General features: G+C 32.2%; 1 protein-coding gene across 1 annotated transcript; it reads right to left on the bottom strand.

Annotated features, from left to right (window-relative positions):
• Positions 1 to 12,707: 12,707 nt before the first annotated feature.
• Positions 12,708 to 16,485, bottom strand: LOC132564602 (prostaglandin F2-alpha receptor-like). The gene is made up of 2 exons (XM_060229250.1): positions 15,715 to 16,485; positions 12,708 to 12,905 (listed from the first exon to the last, which is right to left on the bottom strand). Exons 1-2 carry the CDS (start codon positions 16,483 to 16,485, stop codon positions 12,708 to 12,710), a joined length of 969 nt encoding a protein of 322 aa, XP_060085233.1.
• Between the last annotated feature and the right edge of the window lie 1,515 nt (positions 16,486 to 18,000).

Genomic DNA, 18,000 nt, shown 5'->3' with positions numbered 1-18,000 from the left:
TATCTCTTGACTTGTGCTTCCTCCTTCCGATGCTCTTTCAATTCTACACAAATGTCCTCGTTCACAATATACCACTCCAAGCCATCAACTATTGTTCCACTCGACATTTTTAATTTTTATAGTGAAAGTGCTTGTTAATGGTTATGATAGGGGCGGTAAGGGGGTCCTAGAGTAAATGTGCTGGGGTTTAAAATATCCAATCCATTATTATAGTTTAACTAATTTGGATAATAGGGTCATTATTTGTTTTGTTTTTATTGATTTATTTAGATGTAATTCAATAGCACCGCCGGAACCGGAAGAACTACAGGAGCCACGTCGGGTGGCCGGACTCCCCGCCTGAGACCAGAACAAAGACGTTGTAGTACTCCCTTTTCCAGTGGGTACTATATTATTTAAATCACATAGATTTAAAAAGTGTATTATTACTTTTAAATATAAAGTCCGTATTTTCCTTTTTGTGATTCTAGTTATAAAATTCTGTATTATCTGTATTTAAGTAATTGTGCTTATGTGTGTCTAGTTTCTACCGGAACCGGAGTTATCACAGGAGCCACGTCGGGTGGCCGGACTCCCCGCCTGAGACCAGAACAAAGACGTTGTGATACCCCTGATTTCGGGTGTCAGTTGAGGCTGCTATTAATTAAATTAATCCTATATCATATCGAGTAGGGGTTTGGACTGTGTTAAATAAGTTGGTCCGGCTATATTACCATCAACCTTGATACATGTCAACAGGTTTTATGGTGGCCGCCATATTGTTAGTACTAACGACGCAATCGGCCAGAGAAAGCGAATCTGATTGGTCAGATAGAAAATACCAAATGATTGGTTAATAAAATGGATTAGTCCAAAACTGTTGAAGAAGGTAGGTGTTCATACATCCCACTGCTTGTTTAAATTCACTTAAGTGAAAACGATTTTAACTTAAGTGAAATAATAAACCTCTTAAGACTTATAAAAATTATTTCACTTAAGTGAAATAGTTTTACACTTAAGTGAAATAAATCATAATGCGAAAAGATGTTTAATTACCTTAAGACAAAAATAATTTCATTTAAGTGAAATAAATTTATTCCACACTTCATCTTAAGAGGAAATAGGATTAAATGTTAAAACTGCTTGCCATAGTCGGCTAGATGAAAGGCGAGTGCGTTACCTGAGTGAGCACCCATGTGCACATGGCAGGTATACCGAGTGATCAATTAAAGTTACATATGAAAAAATTCCATTACCGATTGATGGAGGTCATCATTTTACATAAAAAGCTTTGTTTAATATTTTCCACTTTAAAATTAATATATTCATATTTGCATGAATATTAAAGCTTGCAAATAAATTCCTTTACAGTTATCTAATTTAAAAAAAAAAACAATGCATACTATACATGTACGTGTTTTGGATCATTAGGTATTTAATTTTATGTAAAAAACGCCCCTGTTTTTATGAGAAAATAACTGATATTTGCCCAAACATATTTGATTTAATAGAAATTTGAAATAACTAAAAATGTATACAATTAAAAGATATTCATATAATAAAATTATTAAAGAAACATGTATATTAGAATGAACATACAACTATTACAAACAACTATTTGGTATATTTGAATCTGACACATAAAAAAAAACCCACACTCACGTTATTTCTTTACCTTTTTCTGTTCAAGTTTCCAAAAACTTCAGAATTGGTAATGTTTATTACACAATTAAATTATCAATTTGGGTTCTTTTTTTTTAGTTCTAAATATCTCTATCCATCAACTCATAATTTTTTTCTACCTACATGCAATTATTTTACAAAGTACCTGACGCCTTTCTAATGTTGACATCTCTTTGATTGACACCTGTCTAATATTGACATCTCCATGAGTGACTGACACCTATCTAATGTGGACATCTCTTTGATTGACACCTGTCTAATGTTGACATCTCCATGAGTGACTGACACCTATCTAATGTGGACATCTCTTTGATTGACACCTGTCTAATATTGACATCTCCATGAGTGACTGACACCTATCTAATGTGGACATCTCTTTGATTGACACCTGTCTATATCTCCATGAGTGACCCCCTAATGTGGACATCTCTTTGACCCCTGTAAGATATCTATAACTGATGGGTAATGTTCATATATTTTATCCCCCCCGTTTATATCTCATCATACCCCACTAGATACTATTCTAATGGCTATCATATATTGATCCCCCTTTATATCTCATCATACCCCACTAGATACTATTCTGATGGCTATCATATATTGATCCCCCGTTTATATCTCATCATACCCCCTGGATACTATTCTGATGGCTATCATATACTGATTCCCCTTTATATCTCATCATAACCCCCCCCCCCCCCTTCCTGGATACTATTCTGATGGCTATCATATATTGATCCCCCTTTATATCTCATCATACCCCACTAGATACTATTCTGATAGCTATCATATACTGATCCCCCTATATATCTCATCACACTCCCCTATATCTCTCTGATTGTTATTATATCTGTAACAATGACCCTCCTCTCCCCCTACACCTCCCACCCCTTTATTTGGTATCATTTTTTATTCCATGCATGTATGTTGCACTTCTTTCCTGTAAGTGACTTGATTGATAAAAATGGGTCTTAGTGTACATGATTGGTAAATGATTATTTCCTTTTTACCTCAGAAGTTATACAATGGTTTCTTATATATAAATATATATTTACCTCAAAGTTTTATAAATATGTTAGAGTAAACGAATTATATATGCATCACTAAGTGTTAATTTCCCACTCTGCATATATGTTCAGAATTGTATATTGTTTGTAAACTTTGTATTTATAATTTCGACATTAATTGTAATTAATTTTCTCCTTTTCAATTTAAAAATACTACTTTCTTATTGTCAGTCTCTTTCTGTTTATAAATTATTGACCCTAAAATCTCTCTTTCACCAAAATATATCCTTTTAGGTCAACTGTTTATTTTCCCTTTGCACATGTATATGCAGAAGTCTACATGCATACATGTATATAAAAATTCTCCAGCCTTGCCTCCACAGGTGTTATGTAATCACACATGTACAGGTAACCCAGGTATCAGTGACCAAGTCCCAGACACAGTTACCTATCATATCTCATTTTATTTTTAAAGCTATAAAGTTTAAAATAAAATTCACAAGGGGGATCAAAATTCCATAGGGGGATCCTTTTTTATGGGGTAAAGCGATCCCCGGGTCCTTTTCTGATGAGGGAAAAGTGATCCGGATCCTTTTCTGATAGGGGATACAAATATGATATGACACCGGTAGACTGTGATTTCGTTAGAATGTCTGTTGAATGTTTCATTACTCATGACCCTGTAGTGGTTTGACTCTTACTAGGTGTACGTACCCTTGGTCGCAATGTTAGTAGTACTCTGGTTGGTTAAGGCTAGGGTTTCCGGAGGGAGAACTTGTCTGGTTTCGTTGTTAAGTCAGCCATCTTGCGAGATGATTCGCGGTCAAGTTATGCTGCAAATACCGAAATTTTGCCATTTGGAGTAAAACAACCTTTTGTTCGAAATGGTGGCCGTTAACATCCCCATCCCTACATGTATAGTCCCGACATTTTAAGCTCGGGACATGGGTTTTGGAAAGCGTGGTTTCTTGCCTGTAGTTCGGTAAGTTGTGCCTGCAAAAAGGTGGAATAGGATGGGAAGAATCCGAAAATTTATATGAAAAAAATGGGGAAAAATATTTACCAACGAAATTTTTAAATTTTTTGTTACCTTAAAACTAACCAACTAACTAAAGTCAGTGATCAATAAATCATTAGATCTATCTTGGACAAACTTTTGGATGAAAATCAGCAAGAACGATATACTAGAAAAAAAAATTGTTGAAGCTTTTGAATTTAAAGTTCCTAAATGTGCCAAATGATATAATCAATTTTCGGTGTTTGTACGTAAAATGCAGCTAAAATGATTCACCGATTTTTTTCTTTTCATTTCCCGCGAGAAAAAATCCATCTAGCTCCCCACTTGATAATGATTGGAGGAGCCATGGCAACACACCGCCTTCCGATGGGTCTGTTGGAACTTCTTTTTTTCTGAATGGAATACCTGGATAGCTGTCTTGCAATGATGTAATAAAAAAGAACTACAACACAATACAATATCCATATAACTTACCATGTACACAAATAACAAACAACGAATAAATAATGGATTGATCAGGAGAACAAATTATCATTTTACACTTTTATACATTTCCATTCGGAATATGACGAGCCAACTCATGAATGAATTAATTCTAAATTACTGAAAATGGCGCAAATCAGCTGTCATTAACGTCAAGCCAGAGTCACGCCAACTGCTATGCGTAGTGATTTGTTATAAAATAGTCCGTAATTTAAATGATCAAAATTATACACTTATATGTTATTTTTTTATTTTTAAACCCTATGTAAGACATAATTTACAAGCTTCAATAGATGCGTCAAGAATGAGGCCTATTCGAACATTAGTAAGTAATCAAAAATTGAAAAAAGATGTATGTTAAATAGATCTGAAAAGCAATGTTAGTATTTTTTATTTTGGTATTTTGTAGATATATATAAGTAAGTATCATTATGTATATCTAATTCTCGCATAGCTCCATTGTATTTGAGTTTGAATTGAAATTCTGTTGACATATGTTGGTCTTTGCTGTTTTGGGTTCATATCATGAATATCGATAATCGATTAATGGACCATTAATGATGGCGCTTTGCGCAAGAATCTCAAATGTGTTAAATTTTAATCTTATATCCACAGGTCTCTTTGTACTCTTGTGTTTATCAGCTGAAGTCTTACACTCGGGCTGGGAATTTATATTTGATGTAAACTCTACAGTTACCCCACTCGTGTGATTAAAGTAAGATTAAAGTAAATCACATAACATTCTAAAGAGCAAAATCATCAGGTGAATGAAAGAAGAATACATGCATTAATCGTACTTGTTCACATACGTCCTAAAATTATTCGTAATTTAGACGTTTCGTATTTACCAATGCATAACTTTAGAGGGTCAATATTCTTTTTGTCTAAGTTTCAAGTCACGTATGTGTTACAAGTGTACAACATATATTTGTGCAAAGTGTGAAACAGTTGAAAAAAGTCTTTAACAATTGTCAGTTGGTTCCATTTGAATTATTTCTGACGAGTTCATGATAGTCTGTGATATTGCTATTCGATTATCTTCATTTTCTACACTTTTTGATTGGCTGCATGCTGTGTCCTGACTTATATCACGTGATGTATTTTTTTTTCTTTATTTACATCAGACTTCACACATTCGTCACATTTAACTTTTGACATAACTTTTATTACACCAACTGAAACAAACATCAAACCAAACTTATTTTTACATATACTGTCACAAAATTATGTCAAATAACTTTCTTACATAAATATGTACAATAGGGAAATTAATCACATGTAACTTAACTCGTATGGTCGATAGTGCATTCACCTTTGTCGTAGACGTCAGGGGTTCGATTCTCTGAGTGTATGCCAAGGTGTATGGAGTGGATTATGTCGATTTTCTCTGGATACGTCGGCTATCTTCCACACTTAAACTCCACACATACTTCCATCCGGACCAACGATAGTCAGTGATATACATCACTTATCACTTAGATATCAAAATAAGAAAATACATAACCTTACTTCTTAAATTGTTGCTGTGTACCTTGCTCTTATTTGGGCACGTGACATTCTTATTGTTGACAAATATTTACATGGTTGTTGTCTGCGATGAAACTCTTACATTTCCGGAACACCTGGTCCTGTTATCCTTGTAGTAGTTTTTTGTTAGTGTCCATGTATATTCGCCCTTCGATAATATTTTGCCGCGTGTTAGGATTGTTTTCTTTTGTTTTTACTCCTTAGAACGTGCGATCAGAAATATAATACCATGTTTCCAATTGATATGATGTCGCCCGTTATAAATCTTCACATGGCAGACTAATTGTCTTGTCATCACAAAGCAAATCACTATAAAACATGTATTGCGAGACAATTGCGTCCTTTGTGTTGTCAGTTTTATTACTGAACACTATTGATATCAAAGTAGAGATGAGTTTCGTTATATATATTAATAATTTGACTTAATATACCAGACTTGCTGTCTTTGATCCCACTTCCTAAACATGTTGTGACTGGCACGAGCGCTGATAGATCGATAGATCGCATTAATACAAAATAGAGGTCGTTCACGACATGTCGAGGAATATCGAATGAAATACAGAAAAAGTAAGCTTCTGTTCATGAAGTTGTTATTGCAGATATTATGATGAAAGCAACATATTTTCCTCGTGTAAACCTCAGATTTAATTTATTTGAATTCAGTCATATTTCAGTAATAACGCAATGTCTAGCATTGTCGTTTGACCTCCATGACGCGTGAAAGCTATAGGGTATAATGGGATTGTGAAATATGTCCTTGTGTGGTACGTGATGGTTTTGTTCTTATAAACATTGTTTTCATTTCAGATAAGTGTCATCGATGAAGCACAGAACGCTTAATTTTCCAGAATATCTGGTCTTATATCTAAAACTTTTCATGTATTTCTTTTTTATCATATTTTGGTAAAATTGGGAGTTTAAAACAACATTTTGTAGACTATATCTTGGAAACTGATAAGAGAACATTGGGAAATATTGTTTCTTCTGAATTTGTTTGTTTGTTTTTATCTAAATTCACCTTGTCCGATTTGTTTAACTTAAACATAACGGATACTTAGATATATGATTAAAATAGTTAAGCAATATAGATATGTGAAGACAACAATTTGTTTTATTAAGGGATGAGATTAAATAGTCTTTGAATACGTAATACAGGTACTCAGTACTTGTATATAGCGAAATTTGATGTAACATTAAAAGTACAAGACCAACAGGATTAGGTGTTTCGGAAGGGTAAGCGTATTTTGCTTCATCGGCGACACGTTATAGTCATTCCAAACAGGTAATGTAAAATTCCCATTTAACAATAAGGTAAAGGGACAACAGAACCATCAGATTATTTTTCGAAGAAATCAATATGATGGTATTAGACGGATTTTGATCAACTTATGTTTATCTTTGTGAAAAAATAATATCAACATTACTATACCTATTTTAGTACAGTGGTCACATATTTGTGCGAGATATATAACATGAAAGGTTATACAGTAATGCATCATCTAAAGTTTATCGATTTAAGTCACAATATCTTCGGAATCTTACACACAAAAATAATTTTTGTTTCCGGTAACCTTACCTAACCTATTTTGTGTCTATCGTTATCGCCAGGATAGGTGCCCTTTGTAAGCCATATTAAATTATTTGTTGAACTTAAGATTTTTCCTTCCTGTCCTAAATTTTCCCAATGTGTTGTTTGTCATTATATTATTTTTGAGATAGATAAATTGCACTAGCTGAAGATATTTAGTTTCTCTGTATACCTAAATAATTATGGCAACAAGACATAAAACTTGTCTTGACCAACGTCTGTGAACAAAAACAAAATTGTCACCATTTATCACAAAGGTGAAAAGGCAACTTTGTCATGATAACGACAGATTTATAAAGAAAATGCTCCATACATATGGTGTTGCCATATTGGTTGTGATGATAGATACAGATTTTATAGATACAAAATTATTGTCCAAGACGATGATATAATTTTAGGTAGTTTGCTCAGCTTAAAAACGAGTATGATAAATATTTATTAATATTAATATATCAATACACTATATTTGATTATGTTGCATATTTGATTTATTTTTTGTATTTTTATATGTATACATCATCTGTCTTCATTTACAGTTTTGATCCGTTGTGTTTTACACAAGATAATCATAAAATATATGCAAACTTTTCATCTATCTCATTGTACTTTGTACGTTTGGGTTTTTAGTTACTTTTCTCTTGCAATCAACACATACGTCGAATTCAACCAGTGTGTCGTTGCTTGCACGCTTGCACAAATATCCCCCTTGGTCTGAGTGTAACAAATCCTCTTTGCGCTTTGCGTGTGATCAAACCTGTATGGGAGTTTTTGTTTCTTACATTTTATAATATGGATGGTACCACATATTATTTGTTTTTATAGCTTTTGGTTAAGAGTATCATAAAACTCGTGAAGTAAAATCGTATTTCGTGACACTTTTTCCTTCATAGACAGACATTTAACATGGCATACTGAGATCTATCATTGTCTTAATATAATCGATGATGCCTTTTTGTTTCCATGGTGCTGACAACGTAGTAATGGATAGTTGGTGTATGTGGATAATGGAAAATTTGGTCTTGGTATCGTTAACACGGCGATTTGTTGTGTTTACTATCCAGGTTCATGCATATCTGAATTTTATAATTGTAAGCAATGTCTGGGTATTTCACTTGGATGTCAGATTGCATTAAATCATGACACATGATTCTATCATGATGTTGTTTTGTGTGGTTTATTTATCTATGTTTTGATACAAGTTCAATGCATTACATTAATTTTCAGATCTCAATAAAAGGATGGGCTCCACTGTACCACTGGGAATTATACAGTTCAGTAAAGAAGACGTTGTTTCGGGCCCAATGATTTGATTGGCAATTGCAAGAATTGTTGAAGGTAATTCTGGACGTTTTCATTTCTTCAACAAGAAAATTAGCATTTATACAATAACCCCTCTTGTCAGATCAATAATAGTCACATATGCCATGTGAACTCAGTTATTGCAAGAAAATCGCATATATGTCAATTGTTTGTAATTAGAGCAGTTGTGTAAAAATCATGAAATCTGACTGAAACATAAACAACAATAACATCGATCGCATCTTACTATACTTGTGGGTGGAAAACTCTATATTAGCTTATAGATTAATCAAATCATTTTTAACAAGTATGTAGCAGGCTATTTTCGTGATAGGGAACCCTCAGAATTAGACCGTAATTTGCCCAATTATATAATTAGTATGAAGCAATTTTGTCACATTTTCCCTAATGAAATATAGCAACATATCGAATTGAAAAAAAAAATAGAATAATTAACAATGTTTTCAGATATGATGAATATAATTAACCTAGGTGACTATTATTTTGTAATTGCGCAATCTTTAATGATAATTTAGTGTATCTAAATACATCGTTAAGCTTTAATATAAAAAAAATCTTTCGTGAAATGTATTAGTTATTACTGTAGTTACGTTGAGTATTCTCTACATATGTACCAACTTGAATAATAAATAAATGTTTTTCTTTATTTGTCCACATAGAAGCGAACACGTATCATATAGCAGACGGAAACCTGCCAACCAGAAGCAACCCACATGGTCGGCAGAGCATAATTACACGATTTTCATGCCCGATCGAAATATCGAAAAACAAGGAGAAATCCTTCCTACTATATGTACGTATTGTTCGTCAATATACCATATTCAATGATAGATGTGGTCTTGCTTCATTCAGAAATATACAAAAATGGATATCTCTCAAACAATTTAATCACATTTTGTTAAATAACTTGATTTTGAGGTATATGTTTCTTTATTCCAAGGTATCAATCAACGTGTTTAATTTAATTAAATAAAAAATGCTTCCCAACCAATTTCTTACCATTTTGTCATCTTCATGAAGAACAAAATTTTATTTTCTTGAAAACATAAACTTTGTTACATGGCGGGGTGAAATTATTTAAATTCTTTGATTCGATTTAGTTTCCTAATTTTGGAAATATCATCTGTGATGCTTTAATTCTGCAAATGGCTTTAACATGTCAGTGAGCTTTATGTATATATATTCAAAATGACATAATATCGAATTATGAAATACAAATATAATAAAGAGCTTTTGTATTGTTTCACGTCTTCAACAGCTACTGCAGTTCATATTCGTATCTGATAATATTGTATGTAATATGTGAATTATTATAAACTAAGACTTCACAAAATTTCTTTTTTTTTACTTGATTTCTAATAAGAATTTCACAAAAAATACTGAACAAAGAAATAAATATACATACAAAACAAACAAAACGTGACTTTTTAAAAAAATATTGTATAAACCGAACTTGAAGGAAAAAATCCATTTAAGATACCATAGTTACTTGATAAATCGGCCTGTTATCCAGTGAATTCACTCGTGTTATATTTTGGCATATATGTGATATACCCTGGAGTAGATTACACTCCAAAGCTCCCAAAAATATATTTTAAAAAATCGAACGCTTGTTTCACAAAATCTGAAGTACATACATTATCTGAATTGCTTGTCATTGTTTCTGACCTTTTATATGTCAGAATAAATCAAGCATGTTACATGAAGGAATAGAAATAAACAACTATATATCAATTGAGATCTGATGAAATACGACCATCATATTTTATGGCTTGGCTTATTTTACTTATTTTAAAGTGCATTGTACGTAAAATGTGTCTAAAAATGTGTAATATTTATGTTACTACTAGTAATACTGAAATTTGACTCCACTGCTCCTTGGTTTGTAGACATGAAATCTTCGATGCTGATATGATTAAAGATAATTTGCACTGATACAATTAAATGCATTTTATCGCATAACCATTACTCATAAGATATATCATAATATGTGTTATATATTATGTATAACATATATGATAACTATTATACAATTAACAAGGAAATTCTCTTAATTATCCATTTTGTTTCAAAATCTCATGTTTGTTTTGATTCATTATCATTATCATTATTATTTATTCATTGTTTACTTGTTTGATGCCCCGTTGTTGTATATTTTGTTCTGATTTTAGAACGTGACATTACTTACTTGGAAGATTTACATGGCGGGTGTATATATATGAGATAACAGAATATAATCTAGACAGTAAGAAAGGAAAATTGCATTTCAATAATCCAGTCATCCGCAAGTACATTAATAGAAAGATTAACCTACTAAATTGTTTCCTGTTGTTGAATCTGCAAAAGCAAAATATTTCGTAACAACACAATCAACGACAAACGTAACTTTTATTCTGTCAAAATGGTAGACAATCTCACTGTTAGATGATAGGGAAAATCTTCCTGATTGAATGTTATATTGCGCATGCATGATTTTCAGCTATTTGGTGATGACGTGAACCATGTCCAGGTGTCAAATTTTGATAATAATTATATCATCCACGTCCACCATTTGAAAGTACAAACTGATGACAATAGATACATACAATGTTTATCCCATTGGGCCATTGGGGAAACACAGGTCACGCCACAAAACCTGGAAGGTCTGGAATTGTAAACACCCATTATAGTACACGAGTGCCGATTCGGCATTATATCATTATTTCAAGGAAATGATAGACATTAAAATGTGTTTCCAATTTTTTAGCACGACAAAATCGCATGTACTGAACATTATTTTGATAACAACATTGCGAATAAAACAACAATAAAAAACAAGAAATTCCAGTTGTGGGATCGCAAAACATTACACGAGGTGAAAACCTGACAAAGTTGCCTTTCGGAAAGGTGTGCGATCCTATCGTGGTTGATATAAATTTAGAAATTACTTAAAGATACGTGATGGATATTGCTTATTTATTTTCTAAATATAAGAATGCAGCTAAGTATCTATCTTAAATAAACCATATAGCTAAAGATTAGACACATAAATCTATCCAACTGAATAGTTTTTACTTGTATAGATATTGATTACTTATATATGTAACACATTAAATAAATGGATGCCCTTTTGTCACGGTTATGAGTCATTTATAATATCTCATTTGTCAATGTTCCGAGAACAGGTAATTTATGTTGCTCGAGACACACCACTCGGCGCTTTCTGCGGTATGAAACAATACATTAGATCGACTAATTTACGCAGGTTCCAGTGTTATTTTGAAAACTATCTAATTAAAATAGCTTTTATATTCACTTATCAATGTTAAGTCATATCTACACTAACTTTTGGTTTTATCTTCAATCCGTATCATTAGTAAATCATTTTACTGAACTGCACAAAATGTGCAAACGTATATCACATTTGTGCGCTAGATACTGTATAGCGTGTGTGCGGACGATGTATACATTGTGCGTTACAATAATTGTAAGAAACATACTTTTTACCCTGTCTAAGAACACTGAAAGAAGACTGAAAGGAACAACATGCGAATATTGCCTTAAATGCAATATAAGTGAAGACACTCAAACAGACGAAAAACAAACACATGTCTGTGTGAAACAAACAACAACGCACTGTAAAACCATCTATTTTCGTGGTGCTTAAATTCTTGGATTTTCAATAATATGTATTTTTTTGGCACTTGATTTTATGGATAAATGAACCTAAAATTCACAAGAACATAGTACTATAATTCATGTCATCGTTTATCTATTTGAATATATACATTTGTGAATTTAGATTACCCAAAAGTTAACGAAAATATATCCCCACAAAAGCAAATAATTTTTCAGTAACAAAGTTCTTTTAGACGAGGAAGAGCCAATCCCTCTATATTGTACAATGCGTTCATGCACTATACCTATTCTTTTATGAAGCAAACATTTCAACCTAAACTATCTACGACACAATATTATATATAGTTGCCTATCCATTTTGCATAAATACAAGTTGACCTTGGATCTTGAAGATAATCGTTTTCTATCAATGATATGCGGAATTTCCTGTCAAATAAACATCAATTGTGACACACTTAACGGTCCAGCTCTGTTTACTTAAAACTTATCTGAGATTAGGGTCGGAAGAATGCTTGCATCTAATGCAATTACGAAAGGCAGCGACCACCTTCTTCCTGACAGACTTTCGTATCCATACATACAGCAATGGGTCAATGCAGAAACTCAGACCTGTTATCGAATGCATCAATGCCTTTAACGATGGGGATAGCAGTTGGCCAGTGGATTCCAGAATGTTCATAATCTGAAATCAACATTGGAAAAAATATATTTTTTCACATTTGTTTGGCACAAACAAAATATGGTAGAGAAAAATATTTTAAAATACAATTCAGTTTTCTTTTTCATTTTCTATATCAGAATTAAATGTGCCATTTAATCATGTTTCATTTGTTTCCTGTTTTTTGTGTTGATCCTGTACAATGTTCAATGAACAAAATTTAAGAATGGATTAATTATTCATTGTTGTTGTGAACGAGCATGTAGAAAGAGCATTACAAAATAAAAGATTTGGGGAAATAAAGAAAAAAGGTGGGGGAAAAACAAAAAAACAAAGCATGAAACAATTTCATTTTTTCAAAGCTTTAATGTTGCCAATGTTGCTGATGTTGAAACCTTAGAAGAGATGCGAGAAAAATAAAAAGATGCGCTTAATTTGTTTCCTCATTATAGAATGAAATGGAGGGACGTGCACAGACTAAACACAATCGTCATTTTGATCAATAGTTTGATTTAAATAATGATCAGGTATTGAAATACGAAACTCATTAAAGCAAATATAATTTAGTATGTATTGTATTGTGCCGTGAAGCAAACCAAGTATATGATTAAAAATCGACCTTTTATATGTCCCATTATCACAGCAACATATCCATCTAATAGAGGTTTACAAGTAATCATCCGTGGTTATTGCTACTGGCCATGATTTTTCTCAATTCCATGAGAAGTATATAGTCGAAGCTGCCATTTTAACACATCCAGTAGCTATCAACTCTGTTATAATATACAGTAAAGTATATATTGTTTTGCTCGATGACACAAAACGGCGTTTGTGTCAGAAGCGGAACCTTTTGATCACCAAACCAATGTCCTACATATGATACTAAATCAACAGTCTCTAAAATCAATAGAATGGCTTTCAAAAGAATAACCTTATATCTACAAATAAATGAATAAATAAATATACAAAGACAAAAGAAAGATAAATAAATGAATTGAATTTTTGAAATAATAAAAATAGATTTTATGCATGATACATACACATGCATTTATTTCAATGACTGTGATAGATTTATAAATGAAACTAAAAACCTTTTTTATTCGTATATTGTCCTAATTTGATCGATTTGGACATTAAATGAAGATTCTTTTCATATGGCAGATTTTTCTTTGTCTTTAACAGAATTTGTATCGGTTTCTTGTGGTCACTTTTCGCTGCTATTTCAAAATCATGAAAACCTTTAAAGGCAAAATATATTGCTTGGTTCTAATAATATCAAACTCATTTACCCTTTCTACTAACACTAATATTTAATAGAAATACAAACCTATTCCACATTTCATTATATCATGCTAATATTAATGAAACATTTCATTGCAATATTTATAAAGGCATGTATGATTTAGTTAAAAAAATTAGTTTAATTTCAAGACGACGTCAAGATAATATCACAGTTAGAATAAGCAGAATTTGATAAAAATTCGAACAATTATATTATATTACATTATATTATATTAAACTATATTTCATACTGTAAGAAGATTTCTCAGATTGAACAGAAAAACAAATGAAGCGATCGGCAATATTATATTATGAGATGTTAAATTACATATTATATCATATTGTGTTATATTAAATTATATAATTTCCTGTAAGAAGATTTCTCCATGGCAGTGATGGCAGTATCTCACGTGTGAGTTAAAATTGTTGTAGTAGTTGTTGATGATGTAGTTGTTGAAATTGTTGTTGTAATTGTTAATGTTGTTGTTGTAGCTGTCGTAGTTGTTGATGCTGTTGTTGATGTTGTAGTTGTTAATATTGTTGTTTAAGCTGTTAATGTTGTAGTTGTTAAAATTGTTGTTTTAGTTGTTAATGTTGATGTTGTAGTTGTTAAAACTGTCGTTATAGTTGTTGAAATTGTTGTTGTAGTTGTTGTAGTAGTTGTTTTCCCCACTCATCTTGTTTGCTGTTGTGGTTGTTAAATTGTTGTAGTAGTTGTTGATGATGTAGTTGTTGAAATTGTTGTTGTAATTGTTAATGTTGTTGTTGTAGCTGTCGTAAATGTTGATGCTGTTGTTGATGTTGTAGTTGTTAATATTGTTGTTTAAGCTGTTAATGTTGTAGTTGTAGTTGTTAAAACTGTCGTTATAGTTGTTGAAATTGTTGTTGATGTTTTCCCCACTAGTTGTTGAAATTGTTGTAGTAGTTGTTGAATGTAGTTGTTGTTGTTGTTGTAATTGTTAATGTTGTTGTTGTAGCTGTTGTAGTTGTTGATGCTGTTGTTGATGTTGTAGTTGTTAATATTGTTGTTTAAGCTGTTAATGTTGTAGTTGTTAAAATTGTTGTTTTAGTTGTTAATGTTGATGTTGTAGTTGTTAAAACTGTCGTTATAGTTGTTGAAATTGTTGTTGTAGTTGTTGTAGTAGTTGTTTTCCCCACTCATCTTGTTTGCTGTTGTGGTTGTTAAATTGTTGTAGTAGTTGTTGATGATGTAGTTGTTAAAATTGTTGTTGTAATTGTTAATGTTGTTGTTGTAGCTGTTGTAGTTGTTGATGCTGTTGTTGATGTTGTAGTTGTTAATATTGTTGTTTAAGCTGTTAATGTTGTAGTTGTTAAAATTGTTGTTGTAGTTGTTGTAGTAGTTGTTTTCCCCACTCATCTTGTTTGCTGTTGTCGTTGAAAATAAAAAAAAAATCTATTCCGTTAAATACTAAACAATTTGTCTAACATGTTATGATCTTAGAGGTTTGTTGAATGAGCATTGTTAAAATATGTTATTTCTACTATCTTTTTAATTGTTTGCAGCTGTGAACTGAAAAGTAAAGTCACTTACATTGAACGGCGTCCAGCACACGATGAACCCTAAAGTCATGACTGTAACCAGGTTAGCAAATAGTATTTCGTGGGAAGGGAGATGTCCTTGACCCATTTGTAGTTCTTGGGCACGGATGCGCATTTTCATTTGTAGCACTGTTCGAATTGTAAGAGTATTGAAGATGACAATACAAATAATTACAATCAGCCCAATGGATGGCTGTGTTATTCCAAAAACTCTCTTTAACGGGTCCTTTTCGTAATCAAAACTGCCACAAGATTGAAGACGATGGTTTGAAAAATCTTCATAACTTGAGCCATATCCCATCAGAGGTAACGATCCAATAAACAAGCTAAAAAGAAGAGCAGCAAAAGCAACATAGAGCCAAAGCTTAAAGCTTATTCTTGTACGATAGAAGAACGCAAAGTTCAATGCAATATATCTGTCAATGGCAAGGACCAGACTTAGTATTCCGGTGTAGAATAGAAAAAGTGGATTGATAATTTTCTTTATCTGGCATGTTAGAGCAGGAATAGAATAGTTTTTATCAATAACTAACCACATATAGGAGTTAAACAAAGCTATTAGATCGAATAAAATTAGTAGAAACAGTAATGTATTCGTTGGTGTCTGTAATGTTTTAAAATCCTTCACGATGATGAAGATGGCGATAATGTTTAAAAGACAGCCAGGAATGAAGACAAATATTACCGAAAGAACTACTGCAAGTCTTTCGTCAGGTATAGTTGTATCGTTTGTTACGCTGATGTTTAAAGCATTCATAGCCATCTCTATCGAATTTTAGAAACACAATCACCAGATACAATGTATGTCCTATTACGAGTTCCGATATAAAACCAAACGTTTCGATATTTATCCAACAAGGAGCAGCAGGAATCGCTGTAGAATGTGTCTCTCAGATCACCTGGAAATATATTTTCAAAGTGACTTTCAAACCGTTCTGCACATCTAAAAGGTTAAATTGTTGATACTTAAAACATGTCTTCGCCGTTTTAATAAAACGAGACGTAAATACGTCTGTTCTAATGGCTTCAAAATATGGTAAGATGATATTAAGCTTCTTCACAATTAGAGAGCAGTATTGTCTTGTCTGTGTCTTCCTTCTCAATCACTGATCGTTTCTCTGACATGATGGTGTGTAACTGGAAATCTTAATACCAGCCCGTTGTTGAAAAGCTCATTAGTGGCAGACAGCTGAATGCAAGCTTCCTCGCTGATTAACTCAACTTGTGTGAGAGGTATACGTTTAAAAGACTAGCCAATCTTGTATCAATACGCCTGCGAGATGTCATATATTCAGTTCATTGTTTGAAGTCTTAGAAAACGCTTAAACATACATATGCAAAAGGCCTATACAATGTTGTTCAATGATAACAACTCAGATTTATATTACGAAGACAATGTCCTAACTTAACCACGAAAAGATGGTGTGTTATTTACAGTTGGGTAATGATTAAAACACGTATTTCATTCACTTAGGAAACTGAAATTTGTTAGGCTACTACTTTGGAATAAGGCTTTTGATGCGATTGTTGTTGTTGTTGTTGTTGTTGTTGTTGTTGTTGTTGTTGTTGTTTTTGTTTTTGTTGTTGTTGTTGTTTTTGTTTTTGTAAATGTTACCAAGTTTCTCTGTTAATTTTATTTGTTACTTTGCGGTCGTTTTATCGATTTTATGCGTATTGTAATTTCATTGCAGCAGAAACCAAAAGACATAACAGCATTAATATGACATTTCGTTAATGAAGCAGTGTGTTAATATACATATATGTACACGAATATTGGAGACAGTGCTCCTTTGATGAAAGACTACAGATTCTAACTAGGTGATACTGAAAAGTGCAGGTTAAATGCATCTGCCCTAGATAAGCTTAATGAGCCACGCAACATGATTCGTGCAATATAATTTTAGAAACGTTGAAAAAAGGTGAAACGGTATGATAAGATATACAAAACAATTGCTATGATGACTGATGACATATTTCAAAATATTTTCTGTTTCCTGTTTACTCCCTCACTCGTTCGAATTACTGACTTAATAAACACGATGTCTATTTTAGATCAAATTCGTTTGTTTCATTATACGTTACACATATAAACACTTTCGCCTCATCCGGAAAACATTTTCTTTCCGTGTTTCAATTGTTATTTATGTACGTCATGTACATATGACGTCATTTGGTATTATACCCTTCGTTTTTCTATTTTTCACCGCTTAAACAATATATATATATATATATATATATATATTAGATACACTTTATACAAACATTTTCCATTAAATAC

The sequence above is a fragment of the Ylistrum balloti genome, unplaced genomic scaffold (genome assembly GCF_031769215.1).
Source record: "Ylistrum balloti isolate Yb309-2 unplaced genomic scaffold, AGI_CSIRO_Ybal_v1 Utg372384, whole genome shotgun sequence".
Classification (NCBI taxonomy): domain Eukaryota; kingdom Metazoa; phylum Mollusca; class Bivalvia; order Pectinida; family Pectinidae; genus Ylistrum; species Ylistrum balloti.
This window is presented reverse-complemented; position numbering and strand designations above follow the sequence as displayed.